Genomic DNA, 18,311 nt, shown 5'->3' with positions numbered 1-18,311 from the left:
AAGTATGATTTATCATGTTCCTATTTATCAAAACATTTACTGTTGCAGGTAGAGCACTGTGCCTACTCAGATACTAGAAAACATAGAAACAGGTTATTTCTTCCACCCTGCCCCTGGGAATTTTATTACCCTAAATGTAAATAAATGAAACTTCCTTAAAACCTCTGGAAGGCAACAACTAAAGATTAAATAGAATATATGTTTAGTAACGAATGAGGTAACTTGACCTCTTCACATTGGTTCTGAGTGATAAAACGCCCTCCTCGCAGGAAAGATTGAGTTCATCATGTTTCTTGTCTCGCACTAAAGATATACGCACACAATCACAATCTTTTTTCCTGAGTCTCTGTGTGCGTAGACTGACTTCTTAGGTCTCAGCCATGTATTTGGAATTTTATTGATTTTTTTTTACAGCTATTTGGGGACTTAAATCTCTTGTTCTTGGTGAAATTGAGGAAGGACTGTATAGAATAAATTACACTATACAGTACTGGTTCTCAGAGTATGGTCCCCAGTCAAGCAGCATTAGCATCACTTAGGAACTTGTTAGAAATACAGAGGTTTGTGGCTCACTCCAGACCAGTCCTACTGAATCAAAAATTTTGGGAGTCTAGAAATGTGTTTTCCATGGCCCTCTGGGTGGGGGCTAATGCATAGAACGGGGCTTCTTGGCAGTGGCGCTACTGACATTCTGGCTAGATAAATCTTTGTTCTAGGGGGCTGTCCTGGGTGTCAACATCCCTACTTTCTACCCACCTAAGTGCCAGTAGCACCTCCCTCCAATCGTGACAGTCAAAAGTCTCCAGACATTGGGAAACATCCCCTTAGGGGTGGGGCAAAATCTTTTCCTCCACCCACCCCTCTTGAAAACCATTACTATAAAAAAAAAAAAAAAAAAATGATAGCACCAAAAAAGCCGTCATTTCCAGGAAATCTATGTAGACATTCTTTGAGTAAGAGAGTCAGTAACTTGGAAGACTCCTTCCAAAGATTGGCCTGATCCACATAGCCCTTCTTAGTACTGGACTTCAGGAGAGACACCGATGCATCCAGCTTTGACTGTTGAAATGGTTTAGATATTCCAGCCTCTCAAAATTTAAAATCACAAAGACAATAAAGATGTTATGTATATTAAGAAGTACCCTGAAACTGAAGCTGTTTTCCAACTATTGAACAGAACTACCTTTAAGTAAAATGAACTCCTATATTTCAAAGCCTGATTTTGAGTTTTACAGAGCGATTGTAATAAGGATTTCAGATTTTCTTGTTAATGGTAGCAATTTTGCTTTATGTCTCTTTAGGACAATACTGTTTAAAAGGGAAAAGCATGCACTTCACTCAAAAGTCGGGAGTTTAGTGAAATTACTACCCTCGTGTTGATTAACTTACTAGTGTTGCTGAAATCTCCTATCATTTAGAAACAGCAGTTAGTTAATCTAACACTTATATTCACATTGTTTAAGAAGTTTACAGGTGATATTACTAGATTTGAACATTTTCAGAATTAACAACAGCAACTCCCACGCTAGAAAAATATCTTACATCCATTGAATTCACAGATTTTGAAATATATTTTATACCAAAAGAATGAGGACGTGTCATTAAAAAATAGGCATTCTGTTGATTATCCCAATTTATAGGAATAATTGGAACATTACACAGGTATCATTGAATCACTCTGATTACATCTCTTCTAAAACTTGGAGCCAGCAGTGATTTTCTATCACCAGCATCTTTCCTGGTTCATGCACCCAGGAAACAAGATGAGAATGAGCATTAAAAATGGCCAAAGATGAGATGAGAAGAAGGGAAAGTGACAGGGTTAAAATACAGCCACCAACCGGTCGGTGCCACTCTGGTTCCAGTTCCTGGTTCTTAAATAAAATTATTACATTTTCCACTTTAGTGAAGCACAGACCCATCGTCAATGGCCTTCTTCCAACATAGGAATTCTGCTGTTCACTCTAGGATGTATATAGATGATCAAGGCTTCTTAGCCAATTGTCATTTGATACAGCAGTGAACATATAATTAATTGTTGAATTAAACAGGCAATTATGTTAGAAAAGCCGTGGGCTCAGAGTGGGATATTTACACTCTCTCTGCATCACCCTAACTCTCTCAAGTTGAGTAGGAGGCACCAGTGGCATAAATAGAATATTCAAATGCACCAGATTTTCCTGGAGAGTCCTACTTTCAAATACTCCTCTCTCCATTGTACCTGTAATTATATTAAAATACAACAAGGCATTTGCCCAGATTTCTAGTGGGAACCGTGTAATCACAGTGAAGGGGGGATGGATTTGGAGTCAGGCTGCAGGCGGTAGCTCTGCCACTTTGTGACCTGGCTAAGTCATCTGTCTGAGCCACTGTCTGCAGACTAGTGAAATAGCAGTAGGGAGGACGCCTTCTGTGTCCACCTTCTCCCAGGGTAGCTGCGGGGATGAAATGAGATTCTGTGTTCCAGCGCATGTCTGCAGCTCTAAAGCAGTGCTGTCCTGTAAGGGCACTTTCTGTCTTGAAGGGTGGATGGCACAGTGGAAGTCACAGTTTCCAGTACCCGGTGAGCTTCCTCGCGGTTGCCATTGCTGTCACATCCAAATTAACGTTTTCCTAGATACTAACCCCACCTATGGCAGCATTTTTACTAGAGAAAATGAAAGCTCTTGTTTTAAAAGTTGACCACCCCTCTAGGCCTTACTAGCTTTGGCTCAAGATAGTTTGGCGAGCTGGTCTTGGACTTTGGCTCGTTGACGCTAGGAGGGCGGACTGTGGAGGTGAGGTCGATCCAGCGCCGCAGCTGCCCTGTTTGTCTAGTTCACAAGTCATATGCAGTTTCTCCTCTTTCATTTTAACCTTAGTGATAGTTGTGGGTGTGGGGGTGGATTTTGTTTTTGTTTTTGTTTTGTTTTTAATTTCAGTTCTGGCCAGGAATGATGGATGAACTCTCCGAGTTGAGAGAATTCTATGATCCAGATACAGTGGAGCTGATGAACTGGATTAAGTAAGAGGATTTTTTTTAACCTTTAAACTGTAAAGTGCCTTTTAAGAGTCACTATAGACCTCATTTGGTGTTTTCTTCTTTCTGAATCTAATTGTGAAGATATATTCATTTTCAAGTTTTTCTTTAAAACTCTATTTGGCAACAGTTTCTTTCCATTTAAGAAATAGTCTCTCTAGCCACGATCTCATGAAGGGAAAAAACCCACAAGGAGAGGGAAACTGAGCTGGAGGACATACTCCAGGCCGCTGACAGCCATGGAAAGAAAGCTTTACACTCTCCGCCAATTCCACCTTTCTCATTTCTTTCATTTTAACACCATTCAGATTTTCTGTGACGCCTGACACTTGAGAGCATTCTTTTTCCTTGTTGATCATTTAAAAATTACACTGTAAACCATAGAGTCCTACTAGCTCCAAGCACATTTCAACTAAGCACATTTCCCAAGCCTAGGCCTAAGGAAACCGAAAACGCAAAGTCTTTTCTCTCTTGAACACAGTCATGTGCAGCATTACATTGGTCTTTACCGTTGCCCACGTTTTGTTGCTTTGCCTCAGCACTTGCATCAGGATGAACTTTGTGTGCTTCACAGCTTTGGTAGTGAAACCTGCCTCCTACCAGCACAAATAAACTTTTCTACCCAGAGCACTGTTCCTGGGCCCTGTGCTGCTGTATTTCCCTGCTTTATAACCAAAAAGCAGCGGTGTAATTATTCACATGTAAATAGATGTCACCAATCTTGTGTGACATACTCCAAAGGCATCGGCTGTGTCGTCTCCATCACTTAGAATTTTAGTAGCCATATTGGCACTTGCTCATGACGAATGTTTACTAACCAGTACAGTTTAGCACCGCTTGTGTATTAAGAGATGGTAAATGTTTGATAGCTTAGGTCTCCTGAGTGTAATACATGGGTTTTATAGAGATTTATGCCTAAAATATATATATGTGGCTTTGGTCCCAATGTCGGACTGGCTCTGACTAGATGTGGTAAGTATAATTTTTCATATATTTCCAGTGCTGAGATTACAAAGCAGGGCTTTGTCTTTATTTATTTATTTAACTTTAAATCATGGCAGACAATTATAGAGTAAATAATTCCTTCAGTATTTATTGTGTGTGGGGGGGGGAAGAGGGTTATTCATGTAAAGAAAAGCTAATTACCTTTGCATTAACTGTAGTCAACTAGAAATTTATGACACGTACATCTGAAGGTGAGGCTGATATTTGCTGTTTTTAAAATTGCACTCTTGCTACGAATGGTGCAGGGCACCCGCTGTCGGGTATACTCCTGAGGCCGGGGGGCCTGGTGGATCTACCTACATCGTTGTTGTAAACATCCCACCTCCACTGGCCAGTCCTACAGGAACGAACGGTAGCGTCGGTGATAAAGATGTACTCCAGCAGAGCCGGGGTTGTGTTTGGCACTGTCGGGCTGGGCATACTTACTGTAGAGCCTCTATTCTCGTGCTTGTCCTCGCAGAAAATTATTTAAAGTAACATTTCTGGTTCTGAAAAATTGTGGATGAGAGATTATATTCCGGGTGTAAAGAAGGCAGTCTGTTAGTCTGTTATTTCTCTCATTTGGGAAAGCAATCTTTGCTCTTTACTTTCTCCTCTCATTAACCTGGTTCTCTCCCCGTATGTAGACCATCCTCTTTTTACTTTCTAAAAAATCCTCAGCAACTGGAAAGCTTTGTATTCTTCCAAAATATTGGTTCCATTGTGATCTAATCCTGCTTGTTTTCCCTTGAAATTCTTCAAATCCAAATTATTGTTTTTGCAAAAATAGCTGCTGGGCATGTTTGTGAAATAAGCTTAAGTGATGATGAATATATGCCAAAATAGGGTCTATTTAGACACAAAATGTATTTGTTTAAATCAACATTTAAGTCGGCTCTGGTCTGTCGCCTTCAATTCCAAACACAAAGGAATGTACTTAATATTCTTTTAACTTGCCTTGATTTCTTCTGTTTTTGAAACATAAAATATGACCTTCAGCTTTCATTTTAGTACTTTGATTAGTCACATGTGCCCACGACATTAGTAGGTCTGAGTTGTGCTGGGGAATAGGCCGTGGCCTAAGGATACATGACGTGTATCTGAAAGTCTGTCTGTAATTGTCTGAAGGCAGCCACCAGCTTCCGGTGGGGATCCAACCCTGTCAGCGAGGAATGCCTCCTCCTCTCTACTTTGTCTGCTGCTGTTGTCAGACAGCCACCATGGTGACAACACATCTGTCCTCCATCAAGTGGTCACAACAGCTTCTACCGGGGTGGGGATGTACCTTCTGATACAGGGTGGCTGCCCTTCATGGGTCAGGATGAGAAACAGTGACCTGGAGAAACCTGGGGGGACACTTCAAGTGACCCTCCATGATGGCACAGGGCACTTCCCCTGTGAAGTGTTGAGAAGAAGCTTACCTGCCATGTCCTGGTCTCTGGTTCCTATACTTGACGCCGGAGCAGACCACACACCTGCCTTAGGCATCACGCTCATGCTCCAGGGACGCTGAGCTTCCATTTGCAGATTAGGTCTTGCCGAGGATCCACTTGGGGTTCTTGGGCTTGGCGGGTAAATGGGAAAAAGATCCCATCACCTCAGCAGGAGTAGGTTCTGCTCTTTTGTTTGGAGGGGCTCAGTTATGACCTTTTATTGGCTAACCAGACAGCCTCCAGGGAAGGTAAAGGGCATTATATTGGGATACCACTTATTAATATGACAGGAGCTGTAGTGGAGGGATTAGATTTCTATGAAAATGTTTAAAGCATTAATACATGAAGTCATATCTTTTTTTTTTTTTTAGATTTTATTTTGTTTATCTGTTGGACAGAGAGAGCGTGCACAAGCAGGGAGAGCGGGAGGCAGGAGAGAGAGGCAGACTCCCCACGGAGCAGGGAGCCTGATGCGGGGCTTGATCCCAGCACCCTGAGATCGTGACCTGAGCTGAAGGCAGATGTGTAATCGACTGGGCCACCCAGGCACCCAACATGAAGTTATATCAGAACCTGTATACTTAGGAATACAATTCAACAGCTGTTTATGGAGCACGGGACATGATGAGTGTTTGTAAATGGGGTGGCTGTCCCTTCTTTCTTTTTTTGAGAGCTAGAGAGAGCGAGAGAGGTGGGGGAATGGCAGGAGAGGGAGAGAGAGAATCTTAAGTCAGGTTCCACCTCGCAACCCTGAGATCATGACCTGAGCCAAATTCAAGAGTCAGCCGCTCAACCAGCTGAGCCATCCGGGTGCCCCTCCATCCACTTTAACTCTCTCTTCACTGAAGCAAAACTTGAGCCTCATGTCAGCCCTATATTGTCTCCATTCTTTTTTTTCTTCTGTATTCTTATTGTTGACTCCATTTAAAGATTTTTAGAGGCTTACTGGGTTTCAAGAGAAATTTTTTTTATAGTTCTAATTTTTAGTGATAGAAATTTCCAAGCTTCAGTTCCTTGGAGTTTTAAGTATAAAATTAAGAACACTTTGAGATTCAATTTCTCATTAATCAGCGAGGACATTTAGTTGACATCAGCCCCAGAATCTTCCCTGGGAGGACGGAGAGGCCACTCGGTCCTTCCCTTGCAAGGCGCCAGGCGGCATGCTCACCTGGTGGCCTGCGTCCCACTTGACACAGACGTGCCACAGGCCTTGCTCCCCAGCAGATTTTGCCCGTGTTCATATTAACTCTTTTGCTGATAATGTTTCCCAAATACAAATATGTTGGCCTTTTGGTTTTGGGGTGTCAATTTTTTTAATGGTCTGGTATCACTTTGAGCCGGACTCAGGGGGTGCTCGTTGGGCTTTATGTGTGTCTGGGAAGCACATCTCCTTCCATGAGGCCAAATGCCACAACAGCAGTGCTTCGTACCTCATTCCTTTGTGACCCCAAGTGGTTTCATTCTTGGTTCCTGAAATTCTTCTTGGACGTGGTGCAATTAAGACACTCCTATAGATTTGAAGATTTTGAGATGTAACATTTTAACTATGGGGCTTTAGAAGATTTCCCACTGGCAGTAGGCTCTCTTCAGTGATGAAGCCTGCATGTGCCATATTTTCTCAATGGAACTAAGAAAATGGCCCAAACTTCCTTAGCATTTTATCAAAGCAGAAAGAATTACTGGATATTTTAAATATGATGAAGGTTAAGTTCAGACCTTAAATGCCTATAAGCCTCTTTTATATTTAATGAATCATTTTGTGGTATTTGCATAATTCTATAAATTTTTGAAGTGTAGATAAAGCAAATGTTCACACATTATATTATAATGCTCAGTTTACCCATTAGTTCAACAGTAATTAACTTGTTGAAGCTTAGAGCTTCAAAAATAAATGAGATTATTTGTTCAAAATGCCATCAGGTCTTCCTGGAATGACATTTAAATTATGTAATGTAAATCCGTTTGACCTGTGAGTCCTTGTCATTATTTAGTGACATTTCTTACGGAATAAATTGTTTGCAGGTTGGGCAGCCTGCTACAGAGCTTGGCAGAGAGCTATAAAAACAAATTATCCTTTCATTTTATACATCATTTGTTCAAACATTGGTAAAAATTGCTTTGTTTTCCTATAATAGAGAAGTGTCATTCAGTGGTTAAAAGCACATTAGCTATTTTAGACACAGACCACAGACTGTGTCAGCAGAAGTATCTCTGAAGGAGGAGTAGCCAGCGTCACACCTGCCGTGCTGCATATCTGAAGGACAAAGAACGCCTTTCCGCTTTGCCTGCTGAGTTCACCACAGAAAATAGAAAACACAGTGGATCTAGGCTTTTAAAGTTCAGAAAGTGTGTCCTTGTTTTTTGTTTCCCTTTGCTTGTTTTCCTTTGCCTTTGCTTTATGAGTAAACTTAAATATTTAAAGTAGTAGAAGTGTACCCCAGATTTACCATGGGGCTGGCATATCAAACCGAATCCGTAGGAGAAAGCGAATAAACCTCATCTCTGCCATGCTTGGAAGTCAGTAGTTTTCAAAGAAGTATTATTTCTAGTCCATTTTATAGGCATTAGAATACTTGTATTTTGCTACTTTAAAGTAAAACTAAAGGGGGATCCCTGCGTGGCTCAGCGGTTTAGTGCCTGCCTTCGGCCCAGGGCCTGATCCTGGAGTCCCGGGATCAAGTCCCGAGTCGGGCTCCCTACATGGGGCCTGCTTCTCCCTCTGCCTGTGTAGTCTGCCTCTCTCACTCTCTCTGTCTCTTATGAATAAATAAAATCTTTAAAAAAAAAAAAGTAAAACCAATGATCTTGGTGAAAGACTGTTAACAGTCCAGAAGATTGTTACACCAACAGTTGAAACAGATGACATTAAACTTTGACTCTTTACTAATGGGGGGGCCACACACTAAAACATGTGACAGATGAGTGCAGTTTATTTCATTTTTCCCTCAGCGCCTCTAAGCAGTCATGTGACCTACCCCCCTGCCCTCCCGGGGGCTGCACCCACTGTGGGCAAGGGGACACTCCAGTGTGCTCGGGCCCCCCGGAGGAGAGAGGCAAGATTGGCCACGATGGGACCTTGTCTGTGTGTTTTGTTTCCCAGGATAGCTGAAGGCCCACAGAGCACTGGCAAACACGCGCCGCACCGACTCATTTGTTCAGAAGTGTCTGCCTGTAGAGGGAGCCGAGGCTGGCTCTGGTGGCTGACTAGCTAGCACGCTGCGGCCCGGCACCTAGTAGGCCCTCAGCACTGTCGTTTGGACAGAGAATGAGCCTGTAGCTCTCCGGCAAGCAGTTCAGGCCTTTTGACATCTCAGACCTCTATGAACTGTGAAGTTCCTCCAAGTGGTGGGATCATAGCCCAGGAAGGGAGACGAAACCTTGGTCGTGAGCCACGAATAGAGAACAGGCCAGTCATCGGTATGTGCCACAGTTACAAAATAGATACTAGAAACAGCTCTGCGTCTCCCCGCTGCCGCCCCCCGTTAGAATTCAGAATAGTGATGCTGAGTCTGAAGATTTGCATGGATCTTCTCAGCTCAGCCACGGGCTTTGTCATTTGGGTAGAAAGGCCAGTTCGGCACCCTCTGGGCAGTAGGACTGGAGAGGCCGGGGTTGCCCCCCACCGCTCACTCTCGCTCTACCCCGTGCTCTGCCAGATGGGGAGACCAGACTGCATTTCTTCCTGCATCCTCAGTCTGTTCGGTTCCGTGGTCCCAAAGAGCCACTTTTTGGCATCCATCTACTACGTGGCATTAACTGCATTATTTATTGCAGTGGAATGGCTTAAGCCAGTCCGGAGTGTACAAAAGGAACGAAGGACGGCTTGGGAAAACATTGACATTCTCTGTAATGAGTATTTGTCGGTGCTCACCGTCTTTGGCAATTCCAGCATGCGGGGATGGGGCGGCCCCGACGAGCTGCTTAATAAGGGTCAGTTGCATTAAGCTAAGTCTCCTGCTGAGGAGCGCTCACTCCACCTTCACGTGTTGTCCCTGAAGCCCTCCTGTCCCCCTGACCACATGGGGCCGATGTCAAGAGTTCCCTGTAAGTTGCCACTTCAAGGCAACGGAGCAAACATCTGCTTGTCCTCGGGCCCCTGGGCCTGCCTGTCAGAACACTGACCATCCCTCGAGCGCAGCCACGCTCTCGGAACACGCTCTTCCGTGGCAGTCCACGCGCCGGGCTCTGGGGTTTAGGGTCGGGAGGGATGCAGGCTGTGTGTCCTCCCCGGGTGCCCGCTGCGCTTGGACCCACGCTCCGTCGTGTGAGACAGCTCCTTGAAATCCAAGTGAACGAGGGGGTCATGGTTAGAAAACCCCGAGTTCTTCAAGGAAATTATTTGTAAGCATTGCAGCTTGGACTGCGGGACGTCTTCCAGGCATCCCGAGGCCTCCGTTGGATGGCACTCGCACCGCGGTCTGAGCCTTACGCTGACGCACGTAGACCTGCTCGTGCCACATGGGGATCGATGGCAGCCTCTCCCAGAAACCTAGCGCTGGGGTTTCTGCCCTGATCTCCAGATTCGCTGAGAACAGCCTGCTCTGGTTCTTTCTACAGAGTATGCTGAGTTTTAATGATTGCACTTAGACTCCTTCTCAAAACCGTCTCCGTCTTTTAACACCCCCTGGCAGGCCGGGGCTCCTCTTCCTTAGCCCAGGAAGGGCCCGTGTGGGCTGCGGTGCTCCCCGTGGGCCTCAGCGGAGAGTCGTAGAAGGGCGCTCGTGTTCTTCACAGTAAACCGGCACCTCGTTGATTTGCAAGAGACTCCCATGTCCCAAAAAAATGGAAGGGAATTAAAATCCACTACTAAGATTCTTTCTTTCCGGGGGGCGGGAAGGAAAAATGCTTTCACTGTCATCAGGGAGTCCTTCCTTGACCCACCATCCTTGTCCCTCACGCCCCGCGCGGAGGCAGAGAATCGCAGCTTGGTGGCCCTCGGAGAGCCAGGGGGTCGTGATTTAACAACAGGAGTGCCCCGTGTTCCCCCACAGTCCTTGGACTTTCATCATCAGGACTAAGGAAAGGAACGTAGGAAACACTTGCGTTGCCACATCACAAATGGTGGACATCCCCAAACGGAGTAGTACATTCCCTGCTTTCCAGAATCTTCTGTGTCCTTTTGTTGTTAGTAATTCTCTTTCTCTGGAAAGTAATTTATCACGTGTCTATGGTCCATTTTCTTGTTTGGAACAAAACCAAGTTGGGAGGAACCCGTGATCGCGGCAGTCTCTGGCTTTGTCATCCGTTTGACTGTTAGTTAAGTCTCTTAGTTAAGTCAGCCTCTTAGTTAAGTCTCGTACAGAAGGCGATGACCGTCTGTGGAGGTCTGTGTGGTCGGGATCTGCCCCTCCGGGGCGAGACCAGGAGGGGACCGGGGGACTTGGCCTGGAAGGCCCGAGGGCCGTCCACTGTAAGGAAGCCCAGCAAAGCGTCAAGGAGAAGCGTCCCGCCCGCTGTCACAACCAGGGGAAGTTTCATAAAACAGTTTGAGTGCAAGTGTCAGGCAGCCAGGTGCTGCGTCTCCCCCCAAGTCTCAGGCCTTCCTGACGCAGCCGGGTGAGTCCGGCAGCGTGCGGTTGTCTTGTTTGTCGTCTGTGAGGAAATCGCAGCCGTGGGGTTAACCAGGCTCTCGCGACCTTTCAGCTCCAACACGCCGAGGAAGGCCGTGTTCGCCGGGAGCATGCAGCTGCTGGCCGGGGTCAAGCTGTGCACGGGCAGGACCTTAACCAACCACCCCCACTACGAAGACAACAGCCTGAGGGAGCGGACCAAAGCGGTGAGGGGGGCGTGGGGGGGCGCGGGGGTCCCTGCCCCGGGTAGCTCGGCGGCCCAGGCGGGCCTGAAGCCCCTGGCATCTCCTGAGTCGAGGCCTTGCCCTGCCCACAGCCCCTACAGGCGCCCGGAGACCTCCTCCTGCTCAGAAGGGTAACGAGAGCCCCAGCCTGCGGTGTAGACAAGGGGGCTTTTGAGAACAAACCCGTCGGGGAGGGAAGGCAGAGGACGAGGGGTGCATCCTGGCCCCTTGTCTATGCCCAGGTCAGCCGAGGAGGCAGCGAGGGTGCCTGGCTCAACCCCAGAGTTCAGGCGGGAGGGGGCCCTGGGGCTGGGCCCGTGGGGCTGGGCCTCGGGAGCCCGCGTCTGGGGACTCACAAAACCCACGCCCTCAAGGTCCTGGTGCCCTCGAGTCCTAGGGCCGCCTCGGGCGTGAGGATGGCCCACGGCCTCCAGCCGCAGGGCCGAGGCCCCCCTCTGCCCCCCCCACACACCTGCAGGCTGACACATCCGTGGACATCTGCGTGCAGGAAAGCGGCTGGTGTCCCTCCCTGTCACTCCCCCAGCCCCCTGCACACGTGCACACGCAGAACGTCCTCCCGGTGCCGAGTCCCAGAAGGCGGGTTGCTCACCTCGTGGGTGCTCACCCGGCATGCCACGCTGGTGGCGAGCGGGAGGTCGAGAGAGCGGGGTGGGCTCCCCAGACCACGCAGCGGGCACCTAGCACCGAGGCCCACGGCGCTCTTCCTGCGCGACCGCCAGGCCACAGGCTGGGCTCCTCGCGGTGAGGGCACTGCACGCTCCCCCGGGATGCCTAAGGCGCCCCGTCCCCCCACCGTCTCTGTGAAGGTGCAGCGCTGTCCTACCTGCGCCACCTGCGCTTGGCCTCTCGTGCCGCAGGACCCCGGGGACGCCTGAGTCTGTGTCTGCGGGGTGGCTGCCCCCTCCCCCCGGCCCAGGCTCCGTGACGACAGCCACCTCTTGGGACCCCCATCCCCCCACGTGGCTCACTCCCGGCAGCGAGGGCCACTGCCGCCCCTTCCACGTCACTCTCGTCGCAGGTGTATCAGATATACGCCAAGAGGTCCCCGGAGGACGTGCACGCCCTGCTGAGGTCCTTCGGCACCGACTACGTCATCCTGGAGGACAGCATCTGCTACGAGCGCAGGCACCAGCGGGGCTGCCGGCTGCGGGACCTGCTGGACGTCGCCAACGGGCACGTAAGCATGTCGTCCCCTCGCTTCATGCGGGGGCCACCCGGGTGTCTGTACCTCCTAGAAGGATGTCCCCAGCCACATCCCCCGCCTCACTGCATCCTGTGGGACTTGCGGCCCTGCGCTTGGGTCATGGCTGGGGCCTGGCAGATGCGGCGGGTAAGGAGGTGTCGGGCCCTAACTTCACGTCCAGCAGAGCAGCTCTGCCTTCAGCTGATCTGCGTCCTGGGGCTTTGCATAAAATTCATCTTTAAAGGCTTTGCCGTTAAAAACAAGAGCTCAGCCTCCAAAGACCTGAGCTCTGGAGCATCGTCTGGGCCGGCGCGTGAGTGTGGCTGGGACGGTAGGGCTACACCCACGCTGCTCCCGGCACTGCCCTCAGACACGGCTTCCTGTGGCCGAGCCTGTGTCCCCGAGCCTGTGTCCCCGAGCAGCAGGCTGCCCCTCCCTCCTCCCTCCGGAGGAACTTGGCCTCAGAACCCCGCCAGGCCTCAGATGAGAGCACAGAAGAAGAGTTGCACCAAGAGGCCGTGTGTGCTGAAAATGAGGGGGGAGAAATGATAAGCCATTTGGAAATAATAAATTCTCAGAAAAGAAAACTTGACCATACAGAATTAGAGACTCAGAGCGCTTAGGATCTACTCTCTTAGCATATTTTTTTTAAAGATTTTATTTATTCATGAGAGACACAGAGAGGGGCAGAGACCCAGGCAGAGGGAGATGCAAGCTCCCTGCAAGGAGCCCAAAACGGGGCTCAATCCCCGGCCCCCGGGATCACGCCCTGAGCTGAAGGCAGTCGCTCAACCGCTGAGCCACCTGGGCGTCCCTCTCTTAGCATACGTCAGGCATGTGGGTAGGACCATGAACTGTGGTCACCATGCTGTGCGGTCAGAGCCTCAGACCTAATTCACCTTATTACTGCAGGTTTGTCCCTTTGACCGACGTGGAAGTATTAATTAGCTTGATTGTGGTAATCACTCCACCATGTATGTGTGTATCAGATTATCGGGTTGTAGCCCTTAACTGTATGCAGTTTAGTCAATTACGCCTCAGTAAATCCGGGGGAAAGAGAACATGAGATTCAAATTTCTGCCCAAGGAAAGAAACTGTCTATAACTATCTTGAATTCAGAGGAGATAACAGACCCAAGACTTGCATTTAAATTTTGATTTGTGTGTAACTTTCTCTAACTAGACCATCTGATGAGTTGGAGGATTTCCTCTGGTCATAGTAATTCTTCTCTGCATTTCACTTTTTTTTTTTTTTTAAGTATACGTGCTGCCAAAGCGAGCACTCTGCATCTCATTTTTGTGAGAGTGACAGTGTAGTACGTCCCGAAGAACAAGGAGATCCAAGTTTTACTTCTCGCCTTGCAGTTAAAGGTGGTCACTGTGCGACCGTCAGCTCCCCTTCTCAGCCTTGATTTAAACTTCCGACGGGGAAGAGGTAGACCAGATAATCTTGAAGTAGCCGCCGACATTGAAATAATACAACTTACGTAGCCGTAACACATGACTCTCAAAGAAACCCAACACCTGTTCCTACTTCTCTCGTCTCCTATCAATACGATTTTGTTTCCCAAACCGTGTTTGGTTTTGTTTTGGCTTTAGATGATGGATGGCCCAGGAGAGAACGATCCCGACTTGAAACTTGCAGGCCACCCTCGCTTCTGCGAAGAGATAAAGAGAAACCTGCCACCCTACACAGCATACTTCACTAGAGTGTTCCAGAACAAGACGTTCCATGTTTACAAGCTATCTAGAAACAAGTAACCAAGCTCTCTGTCCAACCTCTATTTTTGATATTGAAATTCCATCCTAATGCAACTCAACAGTAACATTTCATATGTCTTTAGGTAGCCTGTACCACAAAGCTGTGATAGGAGGAAGTTGTAGAGATGTTTACACAAGCGTTACCGTCCTCAAAAGTATCTTAACACAAGCTTCTCTTTTTTATCTCGTTTCATTAATGTTCTTTAGCCTAAAGGTTCTCACCTTTCTAGGAATGGTCTCAGATTTTGTTGTTGGGGAGAAACGTAAGTGTGCCACAGGTAGCCTGAACAGCCACACGTCATTCAGGAAATCCAGAGGCTGTTCGGGATTTGAAATACTTTCAATTGACTTCAGACAGCTACGGTTGAGTCGAATTAAGGGGATGCATAGTTAAATTCTTCAGTATCGTTTCACTAGTGAAGACCAACGGGGAGCTTTTTAAAAAGCTCTTTATCGTCCTGTTTGACCTAAACATTTTATAATGTTTTCCAATCGCCATGCTTTTAATATTTTTTTTAAAAAATCATGTTAGGTCTTTGTATATATATCTAAAACTTTTCGTTGTGCCCTGTCTGAAATGTAAAGTTTAGCACTTCAGTATGTGTGTGTGTGTGTGTGTGTGTGTGTGTGTGTGCGGGCGGGCGCGCATGCATGCAGGTGCATGTTTTAATGTGGGATACAGAAAAGTGTGACAAATTCCTTATTGTAAGTCATGAAAGGAGCAGAAATGTTATGTAGCCGAGCAGAATTTGTTACTGTTTAGTGTTATTTTAAAATCTATTGATACTATTTAGCCTATCCTGCAAGTAAGAAAATTTTTCTTCATTTCTTACTCATTTAAATTTACTGGGTTTGCAAAATTTTCTAAACTTTTTGTTTTTAGCCTTTGTATTTTTTACAGCCTAGAACCTTGCAAAGTCTGAATATTTTTAAAATGTTCTATCTTAACTAATTCACGAATACAATATTTTTGGCAGAGAGCATTTTCATACCAAATTTGATTTGTGGTCTCCAATCTTAACTGTGAGGGCCCGGGTAATGTTATTCTTTTTCTTACTAAAAGGTAACTAAGTGCCTCTAAGTCATGCTTATTTGTAAACAACAAAGAGGATTATGTATACCTGTTCAAACATTTTTTGATAATTGCTTTTCTAATTAATTTCTAATGAGGGGGACATGTAAAAGTTGCTGATAAAAGCATATTGCACATTTAACTAAATCAAGGTGGCTAATGAAATTAACTTTCTCCCCTGTTCTTGCCAATTGGAAATGATGGAAAGGTCTCTCCTTGCACTTGTACTGAAGTACCCTAGGCATCAAGCTAGACAGATCACACGTTCAAGTTATTTCACATTCAGTTACTACTTATTAAACAGTGTTCAAAAAAAGAAGTTTTAGACTGTCATGTTGGACTCCAGGATACTCGGCTTTTTTATCCAAACTTATTTAAATTAAAAAAAAAAAAATGGCTGGGTTACTAAATGATGCAGCTGAAACTCCTGAATTATGTCTTTCCTGTATTCTGTAAGAAGGTTGGAGACCACTGCAGTTTAGGGTAACACAGTAACAAAACACTTTAATCAGTAGGAGAACTTTAAGCCAGGAATGATGCATGCCTGGTGTGGCTGACAGCATGGGTCAGCACATCCTTCGGCGAGTGCCTTACTTTTCATTGAAACGAAGCACACGTAAGGTACATGTTAGACTACGTAGTTTTGTTTTTAAAGTCCTCGATCACCTTCCAGATATATTCCAGTTTTATTTTAAAGATTTCTATATGCACTAATCTAAGCGTTTGCGTACGTGGAGTCTCAGCATAAGAAACACGTCCTTAAATGTGTATGCTTATCACCATCTTGATGGCACGCAGGAATCTTTTTCTCCTAGTGTAGGTGCCATTGTTGCCAAGATATTTAGTGTTTAGTCTTCAGCGAAAAATACAAAGTGCCAAAAAAAAAAAATCTTGCAAGACAGAGTCCATACATACACTCTTTCCAAGACACTGTGACCATGTGTAGTAGACATTTTTCTTTGCTGATGAACAAGTCTGTCAACAAATCCCATTAAACGTTCTTAGCGTTCATCAGTATTCTCTTGTATGATCTTCTTGTTGGAGTCCACAGGAGGAAAGGGGAAGAGTGGCTGATGCCTGGCTCTGTACCAGGCCAGAGCATGGCACCGGGGGCCGTCACTCCCACCACACAGATCTCAGCAGCTGTGTTAATGTTTGGTAGTGGCCTCAAACGTGGCTGTTTTTTTATGGGGAGGATAACCCCTTGATGTTGCTTCAGAGCTAGCTAGCTAGAAGAACCTCTCAGTACAATAAGTGCTCTTAATGATCCTCTACTTACGTGACTCCCCAGATTCCCTGACTGTCTCCACCCGTCTTGTGAGCTGACGAACCAGGCTGCTCCCCAGTGTCCTCTCATTCCCGAGCTCCCTCCCGTGAGTTCTGTACTCGTACCAAACTGCCCTGTGCGAGTTCCCCTTCTTATAGTAAGTACACACTTCAACACAAGCATAGGAAATGGGGTAAAAAGGGTTATTTCTGTGAAAATTAATTTGACTGCTTTGGTAAGGCTTGATAAGGTTGAGTCACTAATAAAAACTGCTTTTGAGTAAATTACCTGTGGTTGGGAAAATTATAAAATATTGGGAACATGAAATTCAAGAAAATTTCAGAGCTCAGATTGCTTTATAGATTTAAGTACCTGTTGCACCTTTAAAAACATCTCTACTGACCAGAGGTATTAGAACATACCCAAACCACATTCCTGGTACAATTTATGCAAGAATAGAACTGGAATCATTGAACCCTTATTGCAAAGGAAAGACCCTGGCTTCACAGCAGAAGATTAGCAAATGAATGGACTATTACACATTTAAAGTTACGATTCCCTACTTAGATCTACTTACTTCATTAAATGGCTTCATTAAATGACTGATACTGATCACAGTGGCTATTAGAGATTCTAGTATAGTTGAAAGGTTCCAGTCACTTTTATTACAGTCCGAAGAAATAGGGATTCATTTCAGATATATTGGCCAGGAGCATAATTAGGTGTTAAGTAGGCCATCTGTTGTCCACTTGCAGACGATTTTCTTTCTTTGTGAGGTCAGCTAGGGGTGCGCGTGTGTGTGCACATGTGCGCGTGTGCGTGTGTTGGGTTGGTGCTGCCGGAGGGCTAGGACTTATGTAGATATTTCATCTGGTCTGCATCTTTACTTCACAGTTAACTAAAAATGTTTACTCTCATTCCATGTGAACTTTGTCTAAGATGTACCAATTTTAGCTTATCTTTGGCCAAAACTTACCTGAGTTAACATAGAAATACTCCCATTTTTAAAATTCAATTGAAACCTTGGAATTAAATAGGAAGATACAAAATGTTCCCAGATCATGTATCTTGGTTAATATGCTCCCAAATGCTTTATATATGACAACCTTTTTGGCCTAGAAGAGAGTGCTTATCTGTTGATGGAAAAAAGCTTTTAAGATGAGAGTGGCTTGCTTTCTTGTGGCAATTGGCAATTGATTTTCTGTATTTAACATCCTATGGGTAAAATCTTACGAAGAGCTTTTATAATTTGTTGTACTGAATTGTACGGAGATTATATACTAAATAAAGCTCTTTTAAAGTACACAAGATGAGTGTTTTTCCTTTCTTTGAAGGTCAGAAACCAAGGAACCAGCTACTGAAGTTATTAAATACGTGCTACATAAATTCTGGTCCCTAGAGATGGATGTTCCAAGGTCTCAGCTGGACTTGCTTAATGTCGAAGGAGTTTGTTTTTTCATGGAATTTGATAGCTGCTTACTTGCTTCACTTGAAACTCAGGGTTATAGTTTGTATTTCTAAAGAGAAGGCTGATGTCAGCACAATTTATCCTCAAAGAGGTAAAAGCTGTTTGCACCTTCGGAATTGTTTCTACTTGTCAATTAAATTATTAGTCTTCAGTGATTCAGGAAGATGGGTGGTAGTCCATATTTGGGTAAGAATTCATGGATAAATGTGCTTGACCGTTACATTATTCAAAGCAGATACTGAAATTCTGAGCAGAAATAGACTAGTTCACTTCCAGATAGAAGAAACTGGCAGTGGGGGCTCAGATATTT

The 18,311-nt window shown here is 45.8% G+C and overlaps 1 protein-coding gene across 8 annotated transcripts in view; it reads left to right on the top strand.

Annotated features, from left to right (window-relative positions):
* DPY19L3 (dpy-19 like C-mannosyltransferase 3) overlaps positions 1-17,841 on the top strand; it is a 69,555-nt gene extending 51,714 nt beyond the window's left edge. For 2 of the 8 annotated variants that reach the window (XM_072782761.1, XM_072782770.1), the window contains 3 exons: positions 2,922-3,004; positions 11,080-11,212; positions 11,323-12,240. In XM_072782761.1, the coding sequence (XP_072638862.1) occupies positions 2,922-3,004; positions 11,080-11,212; positions 11,323-12,126 (1,020 nt within the window). In that variant the 3' untranslated portion in view covers positions 12,127-12,240. Of the gene's footprint in view, positions 1-2,921; positions 3,005-11,079; positions 11,213-11,322; positions 12,243-12,269; positions 12,429-14,032 lie in introns of those variants that run through there. The other 6 variants (XM_072782739.1, XM_072782750.1, XM_072782779.1 and 3 more) reach the window with 5 other exon arrangements.
* Positions 17,842-18,311: the final 470 nt, after the last annotated feature.

Source organism: Canis lupus, chromosome 1 (assembly GCF_048164855.1).
Source record: "Canis lupus baileyi chromosome 1, mCanLup2.hap1, whole genome shotgun sequence".
Lineage (NCBI taxonomy): Eukaryota > Metazoa > Chordata > Mammalia > Carnivora > Canidae > Canis > Canis lupus.
This window is presented reverse-complemented; position numbering and strand designations above follow the sequence as displayed.